This window comes from Myxocyprinus asiaticus, chromosome 29 (assembly GCF_019703515.2).
Source record: "Myxocyprinus asiaticus isolate MX2 ecotype Aquarium Trade chromosome 29, UBuf_Myxa_2, whole genome shotgun sequence".
Taxonomy (NCBI): Eukaryota; Metazoa; Chordata; class Actinopteri; order Cypriniformes; family Catostomidae; genus Myxocyprinus; species Myxocyprinus asiaticus.
Genome location: NC_059372.1, coordinates 42,455,316 through 42,478,062, shown reverse-complemented (window position 1 = coordinate 42,478,062; position 22,747 = coordinate 42,455,316). Strand labels below are relative to the sequence as shown.

Here is a 22,747-nt window from a genome sequence, read left to right as displayed (position 1 = left end):
CAGACTTTTGAACTCTTGATCTCTCATGATCAACATACATCATCACTGCACTTTATTAATCTTATTATCTCACACCGGACTGTCATAAATTATATTCTCTTAACAACACACTGGCAACTGACTATCAACCGACAGCCTGAATGTCAATACAGTATAATACAACCTACTGTATATTTTATATATACTATATATACTATTTTTATTGTATGTGTATTCTATATTGTGTATGTGTGTTCTATATTGTGTGTATAATGTACATTGTATATTATTATTGGTTTGTGTAATTATGTGTATATTAGATATGTAAATTGTGATGTGTAAATCTGTTTATTGTAAATTGGTATATGTCTCATCACTATCATGACTGCTGTGTTGCTCGGAACTGCACCCAAGACTTTCACCCACTGTTGCACTTGTGTATATGGTTGTGTGACAATAAAAGTGATTTGATTTGATCATTAAATGATTTAATGTTAATATACCAACTGCAACATAACTGTAACTGTACTGTAACATAAAACACCCCAATGTACATAACTGATATCAAAAATAAGAAGAAACATAAATATAAAAATAAATAAATAATGTAATCAAATGTGTTGGGTCACGCAGGGACTTCTGGCAATGGCCAATTATTGTTTTTAACCTTGATTTTAACACTAGTTTACCTTAAAAGTACATGTATTGTCTCTTTAAGGAAATATAATTTTTCCCTATTCATGGTTAACCAGTTTAACATTTTTAATAGTAGCATTTTTACATTGTTTTTCTGTTAAAATGTACATCCAAACAAATCTATTTCTTTCTCACATCATAGAATATTGATTAATTTGTCTTTTTTATTTCAACATGTAGTCTCTGAAAATCGCATTGTCTCAGGCAAGTGGATTGGGAGACCCCATGTTCAACTCATCTGTCTCTGAAGTGCTGGATCAAATGCTCAGGTGATCACAAACGTAACAAATTACCCTCTGAAAAATGAGTGAAAATTATAACAAAAACCTTTGTACCATCAATAATTACAATCAACACATTTCTTGTTCACCCCCTAAATATTTTATATTGTTAATAATTAGGCTTAATGCTACTCCTGTTCTTGTAGCTGTTATACTGTAACTAGTGTTCCATTCAAAGATTCCCATGTCTGTCTTATTTAGTTTTATGTCCTTTTACAGTAAGTCACTAAAATCCTCTCCACTAGCTCCTGGTGCTCAGAAGACTCTCCGTCACTCTCTGACATTGAGGCTTGTGGTTGTGTCTCATCTTGAATGGAAGAATTATACTTTTTACTAATTGTTATATAGAATAGTATTTTCTATATTTATACCACGGGTCTGTTGAATGCTTGATTCTGATTGGTTGACGGATGTTCTAAGGTGTGCAATTATTTTTCAAGTAAACGCACAGCTATGAAGTAGTTCCTGGTCTTGACTGCATAACGGTTCCATATCACTTCGCCAAATTATTTCAGTTATTTCAAAAAGCCCTACAGGCTACCACAACAAAATAACCAATTAAAACAAAGACACTGGTTAAGTACATCGGATAAGAATGACAATGTCTGTAATATTCTAAATTTATTTCAATTTCAATTGAAAAGCATCCTTGGGCTCCCTCTCTTTCTCTCTCTCTCTCTCTTTCGCTCTCGTCTCACCACACACACACACACAAACACACACACACACACTGTACATGCTACCACAGCAAAATAACCATATAAACGATTTCTTATAAAGTTAAGAACGTCAAACAATGTGTATAATATCCTACATTTATTTCAATTTTGGTTGAAAAGCTCCCTCATCTCCCCCGCACTTACACACGCTCACACACATACGTAATTACACACACATTGAGACTCGTTTTGCGACCAACAAATAGAGCCGCACCCCCCGAGACTTGATCAAAACAACAGTTTCTATTATCCAAAATAAGTTTTAATATGTGAAACTTTTTATGTTTCAGTGTATTTTGCCCTAATCAGCCTCACATAGCTATAATGGAAAGCACGGCGCTACCCCTCCCCCTCTCTTTTGCTTGCGTGCACACACACTAACCTGTTACTCCAATGCCGAAAAGCAGCACATCCTCCGTTGTTAGTTCTGAAGTGATGTTTTCGAACTAGCAACGAAGGCTTGAGCTGTATCAGAGTAAGATGCTGAATCCGTGGCGGAAGAAAGTAGTTCCACTCACAAGAGCGTTTTAGGGACAAAAAACAGAAAATGTCTTGAGATAAAACCCTGAACGATGTATTAAGGTGTGGTAACCGTGGTGTAAGCGGAATAATTGACTCCGGCCCGTTTAATTATTGAAAAATAATGCACAACGCTGCGTGTCATGACCACATTACCACCTCGTTATTTTTCAATAATTCAATGGTCCGTCATCAATTATTCCTCACATATTATTATGCTAAATATATAACTCATGTAGAACAATGTATATACAGTATATCCCCAGTATACGTATTTAGTTTTACTTAAAATATGCTTTACTTTCAAAAACAAAGTGATATATTACTTTCTCCAATGGCATATGATATTGAGGACAAAATACTTTGAAGGATCTTTTTGCTATATACTTTCATCATGATTCACCTGCTTGCTTGCTGGTGCAACAGTGTGCAACACACAATTTGAACATGTACAATATGTGCAGCATATTGTGCATACATTATGTGCATACATTATGCAGTTAAATTCCATGGTTGCTTAATTATTATCTCTATCTCCACTGTTATTTATACACTGATGAGACAAAAATTATGACCACTCACAGGTGAATTGAATAATGTTCCTCCTAACAAGACCACATGTCAAGGTCTGGGTAGATTAGATGAGCGAACAATCAGTTCTCGTAGTCGATGTGTAGAATGCAGGAGAAATGGGCAGGAGTAAAGACCTGAGCGACTTTGACAAGGGCCAAATTGATATGGCCAGACGACTGGGTCAGAGCATCTCTGAAATGGCAAGGCTTGTGGGGTGCTCCCGGTCAGCAGTGGTGAGTACCTACCGACAGAGGTCTGAGGAGGGACAAACCACAATCCGGCGTGTTGGGTGCCTAAGGCTCATCGATGTGCGAGGGCAATGAAAGCTATCCGTCTTGTCCGAACCAACAGAAATTCTACTGTGGCACAGATTTTAATGATGGTTACAGGAGGAATGTGTCACAACACACAGTGCATCGTACCCTGTTGCGTATGGGGCTGCGTAGCCGCAGACTGGTCAGATGCCCATGATGACCCCTGCCAACCGTCGAAAGCGCCTCCAACGGGCACGCAGGCGTCGGACCTGGACCTTGGTGCAGTGGAAGAAGTTTGCCTGGTCCGTTGAGTCCCATTTTCTTTTACATCGTGTGGATGGCGCCATGTGCGCTGGTTATCTGGGGAAGTGATGGCACTGTGGGAAGACGACAAGTCGGTGGACGGAGTGTGTTGCCCTGGGCAATGTTCTGCTGAGAAACCCTGGGTCCGGCCATTTATGTGGATGTCAATTTGACATGTGCCATCTACCTAAACATCATTGCAGACCAGGAACACCCCTTCATGGAAGTGGTATTCCCAGATGGCAGTGGCCTCTTTCAGCAGGATAATGCACTCTGCCACACTGCACACATTGTTCGGGAATGGTTTGAAGAACATAATGAAGCGTTCAAGGTGTTGCCCTGGCCTCCAGATACCCCAGATCTCAATCCGATTGAGTATCTGTGGATGTGCTGGATCCACGATGGCTCCACCTCACAACTTACAGGACAAAGGATCTGCTACTAATGTCTTTGTACCAGATACCATAGGACACCTTCAGGGGTCTTGTAGAGTCCATGCCTGGGTGTGTCGGCTCTGTTTTGGTGGCACGCGGAGGACCAACAACATAAAAGGTTATGTTTTGGCTCATCTGTGTATATATAGGACTGACATAGGCAGTAATAATATATGTATATTTACTATAATGCACAGTAACAGACAGCTTGCTTCATGTATTCAGTTTAGCAACAGTTCAAAGACTGACTTTATTATTCTCTATCATTTATATTCTAACTTTTTGATTTAGCTGTGCAGCTGTTGTAGTAATTGGACAGCCTACATTTAAGTTTAAATAACAACAAAATGAAAGAAAAGTATACATTTTTAGAGACTTAACATTTGCTCTGCGATCTGATCATTCATCTTATGAACTAATGCACGTTTTAATGCATTTTGGCCCGCTCAATCAATGTCAGTATCTATTAATGTGCATTTTTTTATGCATTTTTGACCCGCTCAAAGCGGTAAACCCACTTAGGACCCCTCCTCCTGTCACTCCTGATCGAGAAGGGTCTGTCTGCGTCCTGCAAGACTACTACAAGGCACGTTCACTACTAGTTACACCCCATCAAATAACCGCAACCGAGTTGCAACAAACTTGCTGCAAACTTGCCGCAAATTCAGCTCTCAGTAATTTTCAAATGCAAATGAGCTTTGCAGCAAAATCTTCATTGTTGCCAAAGGTTTGCTGCAGGTTCACCACTACCGGTGAAGAGCCAAACGTTAGCACCAAATAACAAGCTCATTTGCATGTGAAAATAATGGGTGGTGAATTTGCGGCAAGTTTGCAGCAATTTTGCAGCAACTCTAGATTTGTAAGGGTTCCCCTATACCTAATCCTAACCACAAAGATTATAACTGAACAAGTTTGTAAAATTATTTAAATATACCACAAATTAAAAGTTCTATAGAATACAATCATTCCGCCATATCACTAGGTGGCGACAGAGAGGAGAAATATGATGAAACTGAAGAGGAGAAGAAACTATGCTAAGCTAATAGGCTAACCGGTTAGCTTGTGAGCTAACAGGAGAAAACCGAAAAGAGAAATGTTTAATTTTACCATTTATATCTTCGGTTTAATAATATGATATGTGACGCATAATTTAAAAGTTATTCTTTGGCATGTTTACATAGAATCATACAGCAATTGCGTAAGAGTTTAAAAGTTCTTTCAGCCAATAGAATGGCTTTGTGATCAAAGGGGGGCGTTACTTGGAGTGGATGTGTCATGTAGTGGGTGTTCTTTGTCGTCTTGCAGGACACATAAAGATTGTCCTGATCTGCTGCCCTGCAAAGCAGAGACGTGACGCAACAGCCAAAGACAACTGTCTAGCGCATGTTTTTCTGATTAACAGTTTTTATTGATTCATACAATTAACAAAGAAAAGCAAAACATATATTCACAGAATCAACATTTAACCCCCACTATTACCCCTCCCAATCCCCAACCCCACCCTGACCCTCAACAAACATCACTGTGGTCACACATGAGTATACATATATATATATATATATATATATATATACACACTACCGATCAAAAGTTTTGAAACACACTCATTCTTTATTATTATTTTTTTTTTCACATTTTAGAATAATAGTAAAGTCTTCAAAACTATGGAATAACATAAATGGAACTATGGGAATTATGTGTGACTAAACAAAATCCAAAATAAATCAAAACTGTGTTATATTTTAGCATCTTCAAAGTAGTCACCCTTTGCCTAGAATTTGCAGACATGTACTCTTGACATTTTCTCAACCAACTTCTTGAGGTATCACCCTGGGATGCTTTTTAAACAGTACTGAAGGAGTTCCCATCTATGTTGGGCACTTATTGCCTGCTTTTCTTTATTATTTGGTCCATGTCATCAATTTCAAAAAACTTTTTTTTTTATATTACATTTTAGATTAATAATGAAATAAATTCATATGGTGGCACAATTATATTTTTGTCTACAAAACTAATTTCAAATATTTTAAATTTTTCAAATCATATGCCTTCAAATCAAAAGATTTTTAAGATCATGAGAAACATTTCAGTCAAGTGTTTCAAAACTTTTGACCGGTAGTGTGTGTGTGTGTGTGTGTGTGTGTGTGTGTGTGTACATATATATATAATAATTACACACATTTAAAACTATACTTCTCTCTCCACTGCCCCTTCCCAAGAGTCCTCTGTGAATGACAAATAGCTGCCCCATTTCGCATCAAATGAATCCAAGTTCTCCAGCCATCTACATAACACTTACTTGAAAGCCACCACCCTCCCCATCTCCGTGCACTACTCTTGAAATTAGGGCACTCCAGCTGACTTCCATCTCCTTAAAACAATCTGTCTACCGATCATAACACTGGTTTATACAGAATCATTAAATGGAAAGCTTCCGCCAACAATGACACAAGCCCGGATCAGTCTGATTCTTAAAAAGGACAAAGATCCAAGCGAGTGTAAGAGTTACCATCCAATTTCCCTGATCCAGCTAGACGTTAAAATAGTCAAATATTTTGGCTAACCAATTAAGTAAAGTTATGACATCACTCATACATATGGGGTTTATTCGGGGCCGCAGCTCTTCTGATAACATCAGGCGTCTCATCAATATCATGTGGTCAGTGGTGAATGATCAGACACCGGTCGCTGCCATCTCACTTGATGCCGAAAAGGCGTTTGATATGGTAGAATGAGATTATCTTTTTAAGATTTTGGAAATATACGGGTTCGGGAATATTTTTATTGGTTGGATTAAGTTACTTTATAGACGCCCAGTAGCGACGATACAAAGGAATGTATTAATTTCAGATTATTTTACTCTGGATAGGGGCACCCAGCAGGGTTGCCCTCTTTTCCCATTATTGTTCTGTCTTGCCCTGGAACCATTAGCAGCCGCGATAAGAAGGGAAGATGATTTTCTAGGGGTGGTGGCGGGAGGTATAGTGCATAAGCTTATCTTTATGCAGATTATATTTTATTATTAATTTCTGACCCTACTAGATCTATACCTTGCCTCCACAGAATTATTAACTCCTTTTCTAAGTTCTCAGGATACAGAGTCAGTTGGTCTAAATCTGAAGCTTTGGCACTGACAGCGTACTGCCCGGTAACGGTTTTTCAGCCGGGCGCTTTCCAGTGGCCCAAACAGGGCATTAAGTATTTGAGTATTTTATTCCCAGCAAATTTGTGTGATTTAGTTAGAGTTAATTTTGACTCTTTAATAAAATGGTTTTCGAGCGATGTGGGCAGGTGGGCTTCATTACATTTAACTATGATTGGGAAGGTTAATGTTATTAAAATGAATTGTATTCCAGAATATAACTACCTGCTACAGTCTCTCCCTATAGATATCCCCCTCTCTTATTTCAAGCAATTTGATAGCAAAGCGAAGTCCTTCATTTGGAATGGTAAACGTCCCAGGTTACACTTCAGTAAATTGCATAGGCCGATTCATAAAGGTGGGCTAGGCCTACTCAAGATTTTATTATTAAGCATTTGGTCTTGGACATTTGGCTCACTGGTCGCTTCCACCTGAGAGAGCCCCTCCCTGGTTTTGTATTGAACAGGAAGCTCTTGCCCCTATTTTGTCATTGCAAAGCCTATCAAAATAATCGGATACGTTATGTTACACCCCGTTATCTCGCATTTGCACTCGGTATGAACAAAAGTGTCCAGAGTGTTTTATTCTGACATTCATTTAAATGTTGCCTCGAGCATATGGCTGAACCCAAAATTATGTATAAATAAGTCCCCTTTCTGCTGGACAGAGTGGATTGTGAGGGAGGTTAATATGCTCGGTGACCTATATGAGAGTGGAGTGTTGAGATCCTTTGAAAATTTGGTTCAACATTTTGGGATTCCCAGATCGCAGTTCTTTAGGTATTTATAGCCACGCAATCTGCTCTGTACTATTTTTGGGAGTAGCATACACCCACCTAAAGCAGCAGATACTCTGGGATTGGTGATTACTGCTTTTGGAAAAGGACATGAGGCATCAGTGTATTACTCCCTGCTAATTTACAGTCTGGGGGACGGAGCTTTAACTTCTATCAACAGATTATGGGAGAAAGATTTAAACTTGGTATTGGAGGAGGGAGTGTAGGCTAGGATTCTAAAAAATGTCAAGTCTGTATCTAGAGATGCAAGGGTGCACCTTATGCAATTCAAGATTTTACATAGATTCTGTTGGACCCCCTCTAGATTGTATAGGCTTGGTCTTAAAGATACACCCACCTGCTGGCGATGCCAATCAGAAGATGGAGACACAACCCATGTTTTGTGGTGGTGTGTTAAGATCCAAGAATTTTGGTTGAAGGTTCAGAGTTTTATGTGTGACGTATTGGGCACACAAATTTCATTTTGCCCCAGACTCTGTATTTTAGGCAATAGGCCGGTCGTCAATATAGGGGATAACACATAAAAAATTGGGTCCTAACCTCACCAAGCTCCTCCAAGGTTATCTCAGAATCAAGATAATTTTTTTGCTCTGCCATCAGTTTAGGAAGTTCTAATTGTTGTGCGCTACATTCAGGAGCGGGATTGGTTATTAGCAATAATTAATACTTAAACATAATTTATTAATTATTAAAATCAATAGAACATTGATTAGAATCAATGTTAGCTTTTTAATACTTTAAATCAACAATCATCAATGATATCCATCAATTATCAAATTCAATAGAATATAAATTATCAAAGATAATCATTAATTATTAAAATCAATGGAACATTGAGTAGAATTAACACTAGCTTATTGATCCTTCAAATTCAACAATCATCAAAGATAATTATCAGTTATCAAAATCAATAGAATATTAATATGGATTAATATCGCAATCATTTGGGTTTGGTGCAACATGAGGGAGAAAACTGTGACAATGTTTATTTTATTTTTTGGGGTGAACTAACCCTTTAAGTCAGCAATTGAATTGTTGCTAATATGTTTTGCATTTGTTTTGTAAGTAAAACACAGGCTGGTGTGTTCCGTCAAATGATTAATGATTCACACGCGTCTGCCGCTGAACACTACATGTCGTCATATGAGCTGCAGGAGGGCACTGTTGCCAGCCAGGTCATGATCATGGGCACTGATGACTTGATTGTATCTGTTATGAGGTGGGTAACATTATACAACTGTAATAAAGTGTAACTGATTAGTGAACTTTGTATTTAAGAATTACTGAAATTTGTTTACATTTATTTTATTCCTAGCTCACTGAATCGGCCCTTTGGAAGTGGTATTGTGACGCCCTCCGGGATTCTCTTGAACAGTCAGATTCTGGACTTCTCTTGGCCAAATAAAGCTCCCGGCTCAGCGCCATTCAATCCGGTACGCACAGACCCAGTACATACAGGTGCATCTCAGTAAATTAGAATGTCATGGAAAAGTTCATTTATTTCAGTAATTCGGCTCAAATTGTGAAACTCGTGTATTAAATAAATTCAATGCACACAGACTGAAGTAGTTTAAGTCGTTGGTTCTTTTAATTGTGATGATTTTGGCTCACATTTAACAAAAACCCACCAATTCACTATCTCAAAAAATTAGAATATGGTGACATGCCAATCAGCTAATCAACTCAAAACACCTGCAAAGGTTTCCTGAGCCTTCAAAATGGTCTCTCAGTTTGGTTCACTAGGCTACACAATCATGGGGAAGACTGCTGATCTGACAGTTGTCCAGAAGACAATCATTGACAGCCTTCACAAGGAGGGTAAGCCACAAACATTCATTGCCAAAGAAGCTGGCTGTTCACAGAGTGCTGTATCCAAGCATGTTAACAGAAAGTTGAGTGGAAGGAAAAAGTGTGGAAGAAAAAGATGCACAACCAACCAAGAGAACCGCAGCCTTATGATTGTCAAGCAAAATCGATTCAAGAATTTGGGTGAACTTCACAAGGAATGGACTGAGGCTGGGGTCAAGGCATCAAGAGCCACCACACACAGACATGTCAAGGAATTTGGCTACAGTTGTCATATTCCTCTTGTTAAGCCACTCCTGAACCACAGACAACGTCAGAGGTGTCTTACCTGGGCTAAGGAGAAGAACTGGACTGTTGCCCAGCGGTCCAAAGTCCTCTTTTCAGATGAGAGCAAGTTTTGTATTTCATTTGGAAACCAAGGTCCTAGAGTCTGGAGGAAGGGTGGAGAAGCTCATAGCCCAAGTTGCTTGAAGTCCAGTGTTAAGTTTCCACAGTCTGTGATGATTTGGGGTGCAATGTCATCTGCTGGTGTTGGTCCATTGTGTTTTTTGAAAACCAAAGTCACTGCACCCATTTACCAAGAACCTTTGGAGCACTTCATGCTTCCTTCTGCTGACCAGCTTTTTAAAGATGCTGATTTCATTTTCCAGCAGGATTTGGCACCTGCCCACACTGCCAAAAGCACCAAAAGTTGGTTAAATGACCATGGTGTTGGTGTGCTTGACTGGCCAGCAAACTCACCAGACCTGAACCCCATAGAGAATCTATGGGGTATTGTCAAGAGGAAAATGAGAAACAAGAGACCAAAAAATGCAGATGAGCTGAAGGCCACTGTCAAAGAAACCTGGGCTTCCATACCACCTCAGCAGTGCCACAAACTGATCACCTCCATGCCACGCCGAATTGAGGCAGTAATTAAAGCAAAAGGAGCCCCTACCAAGTATTGAGTACATATACAGTAAATGAACATACTTTCCAGAAGGCCAACAATTCACTAAAAATGTTTTTTTTATTGGTCTTATGATGTATTCTAATTTTTTGAGATAGTGAATTGGTGGGTTTTTGTTAAATGTGAGCCAAAATCATCACAATTAAAAGAACCAAAGACTTAAACTACTTCAGTCTGTGTGCATTTAATTTATTTAATACACGAGTTTCACAATTTGAGCTGAATTACTGAAATAAATGAACTTTTCCACGACATTCTAATTTATTGAGATGCACCTGTACTTGGTACCAGCACCAAACATTACAGACACAGACACACACTTCACTAATTATTGCATCACGTTAAAAAAATTTAAGTTGTGCACAGAAATTAAAAATCCCATACATTTTTTCCATGGACAAATTGATTTTTCACGATAACCTCTAAACCTTTAAAGACAGACCTACTGTGAGCTCTGAGGTTGTTAATAGATGGTTTATGCTTCTGTTGTAGCCATCAGTCCACGTTATTCAACTTAATTTTTAAAACATTGTTTAATATCAGAAATTGTGGTGAATGACTACACAATCTGCGAATCTAGCCAAACAAAATCTGCCAAAAGAGGTCTGCAGCCACAGGCATCAATTTATGTTTCTGCCCGTGGGTGCCCTAACGACCATATTGTGCATGCTCAGCCTGCTCAATTACAACGTTTTTTCTCTGTGCAGCGGTGCGCTTGATGAATTCATTATTAAAGAGTTCAGTCTGCAGTTGTGTCTCATAAAATCCCTCTGAATCCAGATCTCCCGCTGGAACCGCAATCCCTAAGTGAGATCCACCAATCAGAGAAGTTCCCAGTTACCAATCGCTTTTTTCGATTATTGAAAATTATTTGCTTCAAGTCAAATGTTTTAATGTCGTTAATTAATAATAGAGCTCTCTGGTTTGGGTCAAGGCTGAGAAATATTTATAATTTAGTATATTTTTTTTTAATGCCTACGGAGAAAATTAATATTAATATCTCGTGAGCACCCACGGGATTAGCGCCTGTGTCTGCAGTGACCGCAGTCCCTACTGCAGTGTCCCTACACTCTCAAAACTACTTCTAAATTTGCAAATAGTTTTTAATTTGATTACATCATTTGCAATGCTTCATGGGATTGTAGTTCATTCCCTCATGAAAGACGGTAAGTACACATTCTTGTACCTTTGTCTTTTTGTCTGATTTTCAAATACTTTTTTGCTTCAAATCAAAGTTTGTAATGTTGTGATTCACCTCAGAACTGGTTGGTTTGGTTGATGGCTTACAGCCCTTATTTGTAGGATTTTATTCAGTCTCTATGGACAAAAAAAAAAAATGGGAAAAATACTTCTGAAACCAAGACAGCTGAGAAGTGGGCGCACACTATTGCGCTCTATTAGCCTTTTACAATGTTTAGTGTTAGTAACATGTTTTGTGTTTTCATCAGCGTAACAGCATTGAACCCGGGAAGAGGCCCGCCTCCTTCCTGTCGCCAATCGCATTGAGGCCGTCTATAGGGCTGTGTGGGACCTACATCGCTCTGGGATCCTCTAATGGTGACCGGGCAATTAGTGGCATCACACAGGTGAAGCGTCATTGTTGTAGCAGTATCCTGCTAATGTGACATTTCCTAAAATTTCAAACAAAAAAATATTCTCATTATGGATCTTGATCAAACTGTCCGTAAACTTGACATTTTATTAGTGACTTCATGTTTTGGTTTGTTTTTTCAGGTTTTGATTAATGTTCTATCATCACGCAAAAATATGAGTGACAGTGTTTCGTATGGCAGACTCCATCCTCTCATCCAAACTAACACTCTCCTGGTGGACTGTAAGTTATCCACCGTTTACTGTAGCTCCCTCGCTTACTGTAGTTTAATTGATTGTGTAACTGCATATTTTACTGCCTATTCTTTTCATAAAGGAATAGTTCACCCAAAAACAAAATTTCTCTCATCATTTACTCACCCTCATGCCATCCCAGATGTGTATGACTTTTTCTTCTGCAGAACATAAACAAGATTTTTAGAAGATTATTTCAGCTCTGTAGGTCCATACAATGCAAGTGAATGGTGGACAGAACTTTGAAGGTCCAAAAAGCACATAAAGGCAGCATAAACATAATCCATAAGACTTCACTGGTTAAATCCATATCTTCAGAAGTGATATGATAGGTGTGGGTGAGAAACAGATCAATATTTAAGTCCTTTTTACTATAAATTCTCCTCCCTGCCCATTAGGTGGAGATATGTACAAAAAATGTGAATCACCAAAAACAAAAGAATGTGAAAGTTGAGATTTATAGCAAAAAGGACTTAAACATTGATCTATTTCTCACCCACACTTATTATCTCGCTAGATATATATATAATGTACACATATTTGTAGTTGACATTGATAAATTTTACTTTCTAGAACTAGAAACGGAGATGCGCTGCTTTTTAGCATTGGAGTAACAAGGTAGTGTGTGTGTGAGCGAGAGAAACTGAAAGAGATTGCATGTGGGATTACCTGTGTGCGGCTCTCGTCAGCAAAAACATCTCTTTAAATTGCTAAGATGTAAGTTTAAATATACTTCTCAGCAGCAGCAAGAGTCACCAACATACTGTAGAGGACCTGCCAACATAGAAATTGAGGGGGGGCATGTGGATGTGGGGGATGTGGGATGTGGTTCCCACAGCCCATATAGCACCAACGATCATGCCATGCTCCAAATCACATTTTTTTCCCCATTCTGATGTTTGATGTGAACATTAACTGAAGCTCCTGACCCATATCTGCATGATTTTATGCACTGCACTGTTGCCACACAATTGGCTGATTAGATAATCGCATGGATGATAGTTGGTGTCAGACGGGCTGGTTTGAGTATTTCTGTAACTGCTGATCTCCTGGAATTTTCACACACAATAGTCTCTAGAATTTACTCTGAATGGTGCCAAAAACAAAAAACATCCAGTGAGACGGCAGTTCTGTGGATGGAAACGCCTTGTTGATGAGACAGGTCAACAGAAAATGGCCAGACTGGTTTGAACTGATAAAGTCTACGGTAACTCAGATAACCACTCTGTACAATTGTGGTGAGAAGAATAGTATCTCAGAATGCTATTCTGAGATGCGGGTTGGCGCTGTTTTGGCGGAACGAGCGGGACCTACACAATATTAGGCAGATGGTTTTAATGTTGTGGCTGATCGGTGTATATACAGTGTATATATTTGTTTATTTTTAAATTGAAACATTTTATATTAATTGATGTTTATTGCTAGAAAAAAAAAAAAATCACACAAAATAGAGGTTTAAAATTTATTAATTTCCCAAATTGTTGGCAACAGGGTTGCAAAAACTGTAAATTTCTTATAAAATAATTAGACAGTAAAGCAGCTCATATAATATTTAATTTGACCTCCTGAGGTGAATGAACAACATTTTCTGGTGGTTAAGCACCTCCTTTCCTTGATAATTTTCAGTCAAATAAATCAACACACTTTTTTAAGAGTATTTTCAAGCCCTGTTATGTACCCTTTTTGTGGAAAGTGTCATATGCGACTTTTTAATAACCGTTTAGAGAAATACCGCCAATGTGCTTTTTTTGTTCTATGGTGAGCATTTTGAATGGGGGACCCTTTTTAATTCTCTCTTTTATCTTTCCAGCTAAGTTTCTTGAGGTGGATGTGGAGTTTCTCCTACTGAAGGGCCACAAGGTGCAGAAAGTGGACGTCATCTCACTGGTTGAAGGAACGAGGAGAACCAATGACCTGATCATAGGTGTGAAGGACCCAAGAAGTGCTGATGCATCTGCATTGTCCATGTCCATGCCCTAGAGTTCAACATGACTTTCCCCGCTCTGTGCTGTGTGTAGACCGCTGTGGGTCAGTCTTAGATATTGTATGTGCACCAAACAGGGGAGTTAAGAGGTTTTAATATAAGCAGAGAGCAGTAAGGGAAGAATGAAGTGTAGAAAAACAACTAAAGATGTTGGATATGTTGGGTCCATGTCTGCTAGTTGGAAATGATGCACCCTCTATCCCTGCTTCAAACACAGTTGGCATGCACGCACACAATGGTAACTGCTTGTAAAAGGCAATATGATATCAGTATGTTTTTCATGATTTAGCTGAAGAATTTGAAAACCACAATGGCATACATAGGCATATGTTAACACACAGGACAAAAAAATGGCAAGTCCAATTTTTACATAATTTGAGCACTTGTTAACTGCTTCTATGTGTACACTACCAGTCTACAGTCTAAACACACCTACACATTGTTAGTATTTTTCGCAACTATGAAATAGCACAAAAAATTATGATAATATTGCATATAATATAATCATTTTTATTTATATAGCAGCTTTCCAAAGGTCAGGGACACTTTAAAATCAATGAGTCAAAGCAGAAATCAAACATGGGGGAAAAAGAGAGACTCTATACAAAGAAACAGTGAAATGAAAAAAGAAAACGAGCAAATTAATTGTGCACAGTAAGACGAGCAACAGGCAGAAGTATTAAAGAATAATATCAGAAAGATAAGGGCATGGTTCATGACATGTAAAGGGGGAGGTGTTCGAAGTTGATGGAGGGATCAGTTGTAACACCTAGGTTATGGACAGTCTTGGCGTGTTTCACAAAAACTCCTATCAATGTCGATGAAGAAATCAGAGTAATTGGAATTTAGAGTTTGAAGTCCATCATTATTTATGCATTGGTATGGTTTATTTTTTAGAAAATTTGAGTTCATCCACTCCTTAATATCAATGATACATACTTCTAGTGAGTGGGTGCCAAGAAAAATCTATGTAACTGTGATAACAAAGACCATTACGACAAATTATATGAATTAAATACAGATAGATGAAGAGAAGAGGGCCGAAGACAGAACCTTGTGGGACACCTTGTGAAAAGTACTGCATATACCAATAGATGCAGAGCTGACATATAGAAGTACATGGGAATTACTGTATGTAGTGACCAAAAAAATGTTCACACCTTTGCACACTAGACATTCTCTCAAGCAACTTCATGAGGTGCTTCCTGAGATGTTTTTTTAAAAAGTACTGAAGGAGTTCACATGTATGCTGGAAACTTATTGGCTACTTTTCCATCACTATCTAGCTCAAATGCAACTTGAAAAGAAAAAAGTGGTTTTGTAAAGAAATTCCTAATACTAATTTTAAGCATTTAAGTGTAAGCCTTTAAAATGATTAAAATGTCATAAAAGGAATGTTCTGGGTTCAAACAAGTAAGCACAATTGACAGCATTTGTGGCATAAGGGACGAGGGAGGAGATTACTACAAAAAATGATTGTTTATTTAAAAAAGCTAAATTTGCGGTTACAGTAAAGCACAATGGACGTGAATGGAGCCAGTCTGTAAACATTACAATACACTGTTTCAAAAGTATAGCCACAAGTATATCACACTTAACACCATGTAAAGGTATAATGCTTACATCGTGTGGCTATACTTTTGAAACAGTGTGTATTTTAGTGTTTATGGACTGGTCCCATTGTAAGTGCCTTACTGAAACCACTATTTTTGCTTCTTTCTTTTTTTCTTTTTTTAAAATAAATTTGGGACGAGTTTTTTTTTTTTTTATTTATGCATTTGTATTTAACCTGGAATAATCTTTTAAGACCATGCAAAACATAAATTCAGTCAAATGTGTACAAACTTTTAATTTGAAGTGTATGTTTTAGTATGTCTTTTTACTACCATAATTACTAATACCTTGAGGATTGGGTAGCTTATTGCTCATTCCAGGGTACTAAGGATTCATATCTTAAATGTGAGGACTTACCTTCACAAATAAGGGTAAATGTTGCAATAATGTTGAATGAAGGTGAAGCTACCATGAAAGCCATGTGTGATTATTAATTCTACAGTGACAAGGGTAAATGCCCCCCTTTACAAATATAAGACATTACATATTATTTATTGATTTTTTTTTTTTTTTTTTTGAGGGTTTGGCTATTATGTTAAGAAAATGGTCATTATTGTCTTATGAGCAAATCAAGACTTCTAGAATTAAGGAAATGTTTAAATGAAAAGTAGCTGAGCAAATGTACAAACGTCAATGTCAGGTGTAAAATATGAATAAAGTAAGATGGATTTGCTTATAATTACATGTCATACATCTTCACATGCATTTAAAAGAATGGTATTGTTATTTGCTCCAGTACAGATATTGTTTCTTATTTTGAATTGCTGATGTAGTTTTGCTATGTAATGTAAAATAGCATACTTTCCAGAAGTAATTTTGTTTCATGTCTACTGGATACTTTCACGTGGCAACAGTGAACTGAATGTCTTGATAGTATGCTATGCACATGCTTTTCTTCTGATTGCCAGTCAGTTAAATATTTTAAAGTGATGTTAATGCTTCCCATTAAGGGGAATTTTGTGTTTTATGCTAGCTGAACGCTGTTGCTTGATATTGCACAGTATCAGCATCAGTGTTGTATGTTTCAGCTTCTGCGAACAAGAATAAATGTAGTTTCATTATTTCAAATTTGTGTACCATGCAGGCAAATCAACGTCTTGTATTTTTAACTAGTTTATGTCATGAACAATAAACAAAGAAGTGGATATGTCTTCTAATTACATATGAGCTCAAGTTACCCACCAAAGTACAATAAAAGATACAAAAATAGCATAGTGTTTAAACGTGCTATATGTAATATATTTACTGTACTAAAGCATAAAATTATATTAATATGAGATTTAGGAAACATGCCAAGTTGAAATACTGGCTTCTCCGAAAACAATGCTACAGCCAGTATATTCTACTTTGAAATGTCTGTTCCGGGACGGAATTTCTGTTTGTGTTTTGGCCTGTGGGATCCCGCCCACTGCCCATTTCCCAATAGTATTTCGACATCCCGGGTTGCCAGATTTGAAACAAGTGGGTAAACACAGCGCGCTGCAGCCATAGAAACCAGCAATACATCTAGCTAACATTGACAGAGTTATAAAAAATTCACATGAGCTGGTTTATAATTTGCAAACAATAAAAACATTGCAAACGTATACATTAGCTGATCAACTTACTGTGTAAGGCTCGTCGCTTGCCATTGTCAGTTTGCTCGTTCCTGTTGCGTGTCCTCAACCTGGCAATCCGCGTGAGCTTCGAGTCTGGGGTCCTCCCAGGGAGCGGCGGAGACAACTCTCTCCAATATTTTGAATTTGGACTGCAGCACCCATTTTAAATGCTTGATGTCAATGTTACATATTGCTCCTTTAAGCGATTTTAACCGTTGAATTAGACACGCCCCCTCTTTCCAAAACACCGCCCTCCAAAGATTGCGTTAAAACCGAGTGTGTTTTGTCATGGTTGTCAAACACAACAGTAACAAAATTTAGCCCTTAGCAGACAACTGTTATGAATCTGAAAATGACAGTAAATCTGAATGTTCCGCTTCCACTGCTACACTATACGAACACGCAAAATGACAGGCAGAAAGCTCATCAAAGTCTTCTGATTGGCTGATTGAAGAATGTGTTTTGTTTGCTGTTTACACAGTCTAGTGCTGTCACAGAGACCTGTAAGATATCTCAGGGCAATTATTTCAGTGACATCTTTTAGGGAGAAGAAACATTTTCTACAAACTATTTCACATTTCACTTAAAGCATCTTTATAGATAAAGCAAGGTCATAATGATTTAGAAATGTGTCATTTGTTTGCATTATTGATACATTGAGTATAATATGAAGTATGATACATTTCAACTTAAAAAAAACAAACAAATATGGGTAAAGAATCAAGAAATGTTTTCATATGTTTAAATATTTACAGTTCAAAATGGAGCTAAAAACATGACGGGTCAGTCTTCCAAAAAAACTATATATATTTTTTATTTTATTTTAATGTATTTAGATAAAACACCTCATTCGTGAAACGGAACCTGAATGGGCCGTTTTGACATCATTGACCTTTAAAAGACCTTCCGCCCCTGCAGTCTACACGTTTTTGTGCTGATGTGTTTTCTGTCAGTTTATTTCTGTGATTAGAACGCGCTCGCTTGTTTTGAACAGTAGAGCGGACACTCACTCACTAATGCAGCGCGGGGGCGCGCACAGCGCTGTACGTGTGTGCACAACCGCCACGAGAACGCGCTTTTAGCGTCTGTTAGCCTATATCTGTTTACTGCAGTTAAATCCTTCCTGATGGACTGAAAACGGTGAGATTTTACCTCATTATTACCTTTTGCAAACATTAATATTAAATTACTGAACAACTGTGCAAAGTGCATAAAATTAAGGAGCTTTTTATTAGTGTGATAGTGGCCATTGAGGCTAACTCAGTTTGTGGAGCTAATACACTAGGCGGAGTGAATTCTCCTCATTATAATTATTAAATGATTCGTTTTAATGTTGTTATTAGGACTGAATGGAGTAGATATGAGCTGTAAATACATTATAATATTAAGTTGTTTGTCTTTTGCTGAGATGATTTCATTTGTCTTTGTTTTGATCTGGCTAATGCTAATGCTAGAAAAATATACCCACCTGAAGATCTTTTGAAATCATTAATAAATCACTTATTTGAATATATTCCAAATTTTACGATTAAAACGTGTTCAGTGTGCTGCTAAACTTATTTATTTCATTTTGTAATTTGATATCTCGTGGGCTGTTATAGCAGGATAATATTTAATGAGATTATTCATGTGAAGTTATATTGGCATTGTTTTTTAATTTGTTTGTATTTATTTTTTGGATTGGCATCTTATTCACGCAGACTTTAGTGCACTAGCAAAAAAAAAGTTTTTTTTTTTTTTTTTTTTTTTAAACATGTACCGTGATTATATTTTAAAATACCATGGTATATAAATATGCTAATCATTCAGTACCATGGTATTTATCAAAGTATCATGGTATTACCATCTGATACCATCACTGTATCATAATACCACCCCAATCCCTTCTTTCTTTTTTTTTTTTTTTTTTTTTTGTCACTCTAAAGTGAAGATCTTTCACCATTTCCTTTTATTTTTCATTATTGCAAGTTTATTAAATGTCTTATGAAGCTGCTTTGCAATCTTAAAGCATAAGCTGAACATGCCTTACATGATGCAAATGACCATTTTGACAGATTAGTTGTGGTGTATGGTGATATTTGCATGATTGTGATAAAAAACAAAAAACAAAACGGTCTTTATGTTTTAAAGACAAAAATCATTTATTGACCCTCATATCATTCCAAACCTGTGTGACTTACGTGGGACTCAAAATGTGAATTTTCGAAGAATATTCTGGGCACTCTTTTCTGTGTAATTGAAGCAAATGGTAACTAGATCTGTCAGACTCCAAAATGACACATCATAAATGTGATCAAGGTTACTCCAGTGCTCCATTTTGTCAATGGCGCCATATCTGATTTGAGAGCCATAATGGAGGGGAAGATTATCAGTGAATAACGATGTATGATTTTGGTCTGTTCCTCTATAATACTATAATTTGGGCTCTGAAGCCTTGAAATGTCTATAGGACTGCCCCCTAATAGTCAATCAAACGTTATTCGATGAGAAAAGTCTTGGTGGACCAAGTTTTGATTGGTCGGTTGGTCGCAGAAAAAAAAATCTCCACAGGAAACTGACGAACACCAGTATTACCGCTGGTTGGAAGTTAGGTGGTACTATGGGGTCATATTTGTTAAGCAGGTTGGGGTTAAGCCTACACAATAAAACAAGACACCTTGATTTCAAACTTTGAACTTTTTTTATTTATTTTAACTAAAAATTCAAATGAAACTGGAAAAAAATTAAGTGCAATTAAAATGTGTTGTTCAACTTTTTGAAAGATGGCTTCACAACTTCTCTCTGTCAAAGAACCTACTTCATCTGTGCATTCTCTACCCGTCAGGTATTTAGCTGTCATCATGTGTGTGAATAAATTTGTTTTGTTCCCTCCTTCACAATATATATATATATTAGAGCCCGACCGATACCAATTTTAGAGAGGGGAAAATTCACCGATTACCGATATGGTGACCGATATAGCTAATTTTTGAGCGTGGATTGTGCACTGATTTTGCACCAATATGACTATGCAAAGGTACTCAGAAGGCTGCTTTCTTAAATATTTTTATCAAAGAACATTTGACATTATTATTATACATTGTCAACAAATTCTAGAAATGAACACTGAGAAAATAAAGAATAAATAAAAATACAATAAATAGCTAAATAAACATCAGTACAGTATGTTTAGTATCAGTCAAATGCTGACTATATTAATACTGCCGAGTCAAGAAATAAACAGTGGCAGCGGTGTTACACCGTATTCTGCTATGCAAGTTCAGGGGAAACATTCAACAGTGGAAAACCAGACTTTTAAATATTAAATTTTATAAATCCAATGACTGGAATTGTTCAGTTGAAGGGGATACCAAACTGTGAATCCTGAACACAACAGTTTGGTGAATACATGTTTACTCATTAGCTTCCACTCAGCTGACAACAATGAAAGTAGCTGCGTGATTAGCTAGTTAGCTATAAGCTCATTGTCACGGAGAGTAAAAGACGGACTTTATTTACTTTCCAGCGTTGCGTCTCACCAACTAGGTAACAGCGAAGCGTGAAATCAACACTCAACAGACACAATCCACCACCGCACCGTTGTCTGCTGAGCTGCAAAAAGATGCTCTGATGTTTACTTTTCAATCTGCTACATTACTGACTGCACTGACAAAATATAGCTGGCTAACAGCAAACAGACATGAGTGACATGGTTGTCAGGGACAGGGTTAAGTTTATATTAGTTATATTGAAAAGGGAAATTTATGTTTATGTATTTCACAAACTAGTTAACAACTTAGCGTGATGACACCACTGAACTCCGCCCTGTCTGCAGAACCACCGTCAGTTCAGAGTCAGCTCTGTAAACAATGGAGTCGGAGCGCACTCTGCTGGACAACCTACGCTATGACACCAATTCTAAAGCATTGTTTTCTGCATTATATGTTCTGAAAAAAAGTTTTCATATCGGTAAAATGTACGCTGATACCAATATATCGGTGAAAGGCTAATATTGGCAAATAATATCGGCTGTCTGATATATCGGTCGGGCACTAATATATGTATATACATATCACAATATCCAGTTACACTGGAAATCCCCGGGCTGAGGGATTGGTGAATATTCTTGCTTTAGTGATTTTGCATTAAAAATTAAATTGATTTATTTAAAAAATGAAAAACTTAAATCAAATACATCTCTAAATTCAAATTACACTCCAAACGAAAAAGCAAATAAAATAATGAAGTGATTAAAGAATAATATACTGTGTGTGTGTATATATATATATATATATAAACAGTGAAACAAAGAAAAACACTGTCGTCTTCATTTTCAAATTGTACCCATCCACCGTGTACCTGTTTTTGTCCATTTTGTGATTCAGCAGACTAATAATCATCATTCGTTTTTGAGACCCAATCAACTTGAATATTAGGGATCATCCGATCTCCAATTTTCTTTTCATCTAATCGTCCGATGATGATCATTTAACTTTTTATCAGCAGCTCTATCAAAACTGCTTACATGTAAGCTTTCTGCTCAACGGCACTGTTAACTGAATGTTCCTGTTGGTAATCCCGTAGTTGCCTAGTTTCTGCTGTCAAAAATACTGTTGCTTGAATAAATAAATAAATAAACACAAAATATTCAATTATACTCTTTACTCAAAGAGTAAAAACAAGTAGGCTTATACAAACTATTCTCTACTGTACTGAACTGATAACCCACCGGTGTAATTAAACTTAAAGTGAAACTTTTGGTTAGTTTGTCACCATTTCATTTAATTATTAGATTTCATTTAATAATGCTTTATCTAATTATTTTATATAGATTCATTATATGTACTTTCCTTCCTTTTCATTTTGTTGGATGTTGGTAATATTATTTCCGCTTTCACTTGTTGCCGCTGGGAGTGTAATAAAGGCAACACGCTCTCTCGTGAGGTAAACAAATGACGAGAGAATGGAGGAAGAGCGCATGTTTCTGGATTATACAGGTGCTACTGATTATGCTGTTTGCTCAGCAATCATTTAATACAATTGTTTGAATTATACCCCATCTTGTATTCCGCGTTATTATGATACCTGTGCCTGGCGGAGACTGAGATGCTGCCGCTGCAGATGATAATAAAAACCGCTTCACGCAGGATGCGCCGGTGTAGTGTACTTAAAGCACTTAGCACACATACGGAAACGAGATATACCTGGACAGACAGTGTATATATCTCATTAAATCGCAGCCTTTGCTCCTTGGCTTATACACGGAAAACACCATC

General features: G+C 37.3%; 2 protein-coding genes across 7 annotated transcripts in view; both read left to right on the top strand.

Annotated features, from left to right (window-relative positions):
- The window catches only part of LOC127419785 (glutathione hydrolase 7-like), a 46,779-nt gene extending 29,740 nt beyond the window's left edge, over nt 1-17,039 (top strand). For 4 of the 5 annotated variants that reach the window (XM_051661512.1, XM_051661514.1, XM_051661515.1 and 1 more), the window contains 6 exons: nt 856-944; nt 8,763-8,915; nt 9,012-9,129; nt 11,900-12,037; nt 12,186-12,285; nt 14,107-17,039. In XM_051661512.1, the coding sequence (XP_051517472.1) occupies nt 856-944; nt 8,763-8,915; nt 9,012-9,129; nt 11,900-12,037; nt 12,186-12,285; nt 14,107-14,276 (768 nt within the window). In that variant the 3' untranslated portion in view covers nt 14,277-17,039. The remainder of the gene's footprint in view (nt 1-855; nt 945-8,762; nt 8,916-9,011; nt 9,130-11,899; nt 12,038-12,185; nt 12,286-14,106) is intronic. The other variant, XM_051661516.1, reaches the window with a different exon arrangement.
- A 1,473-nt stretch (nt 17,040-18,512) lies between these two features.
- The window catches only part of LOC127419779 (nuclear receptor coactivator 6-like), a 44,311-nt gene continuing 40,076 nt past the window's right edge, over nt 18,513-22,747 (top strand). For both annotated transcript variants that reach the window (XM_051661498.1, XM_051661497.1), the window contains exon 1: nt 18,513-18,632. The gene's annotated coding sequence lies outside the window, so the exon portion shown is untranslated. The remainder of the gene's footprint in view (nt 18,633-22,747) is intronic.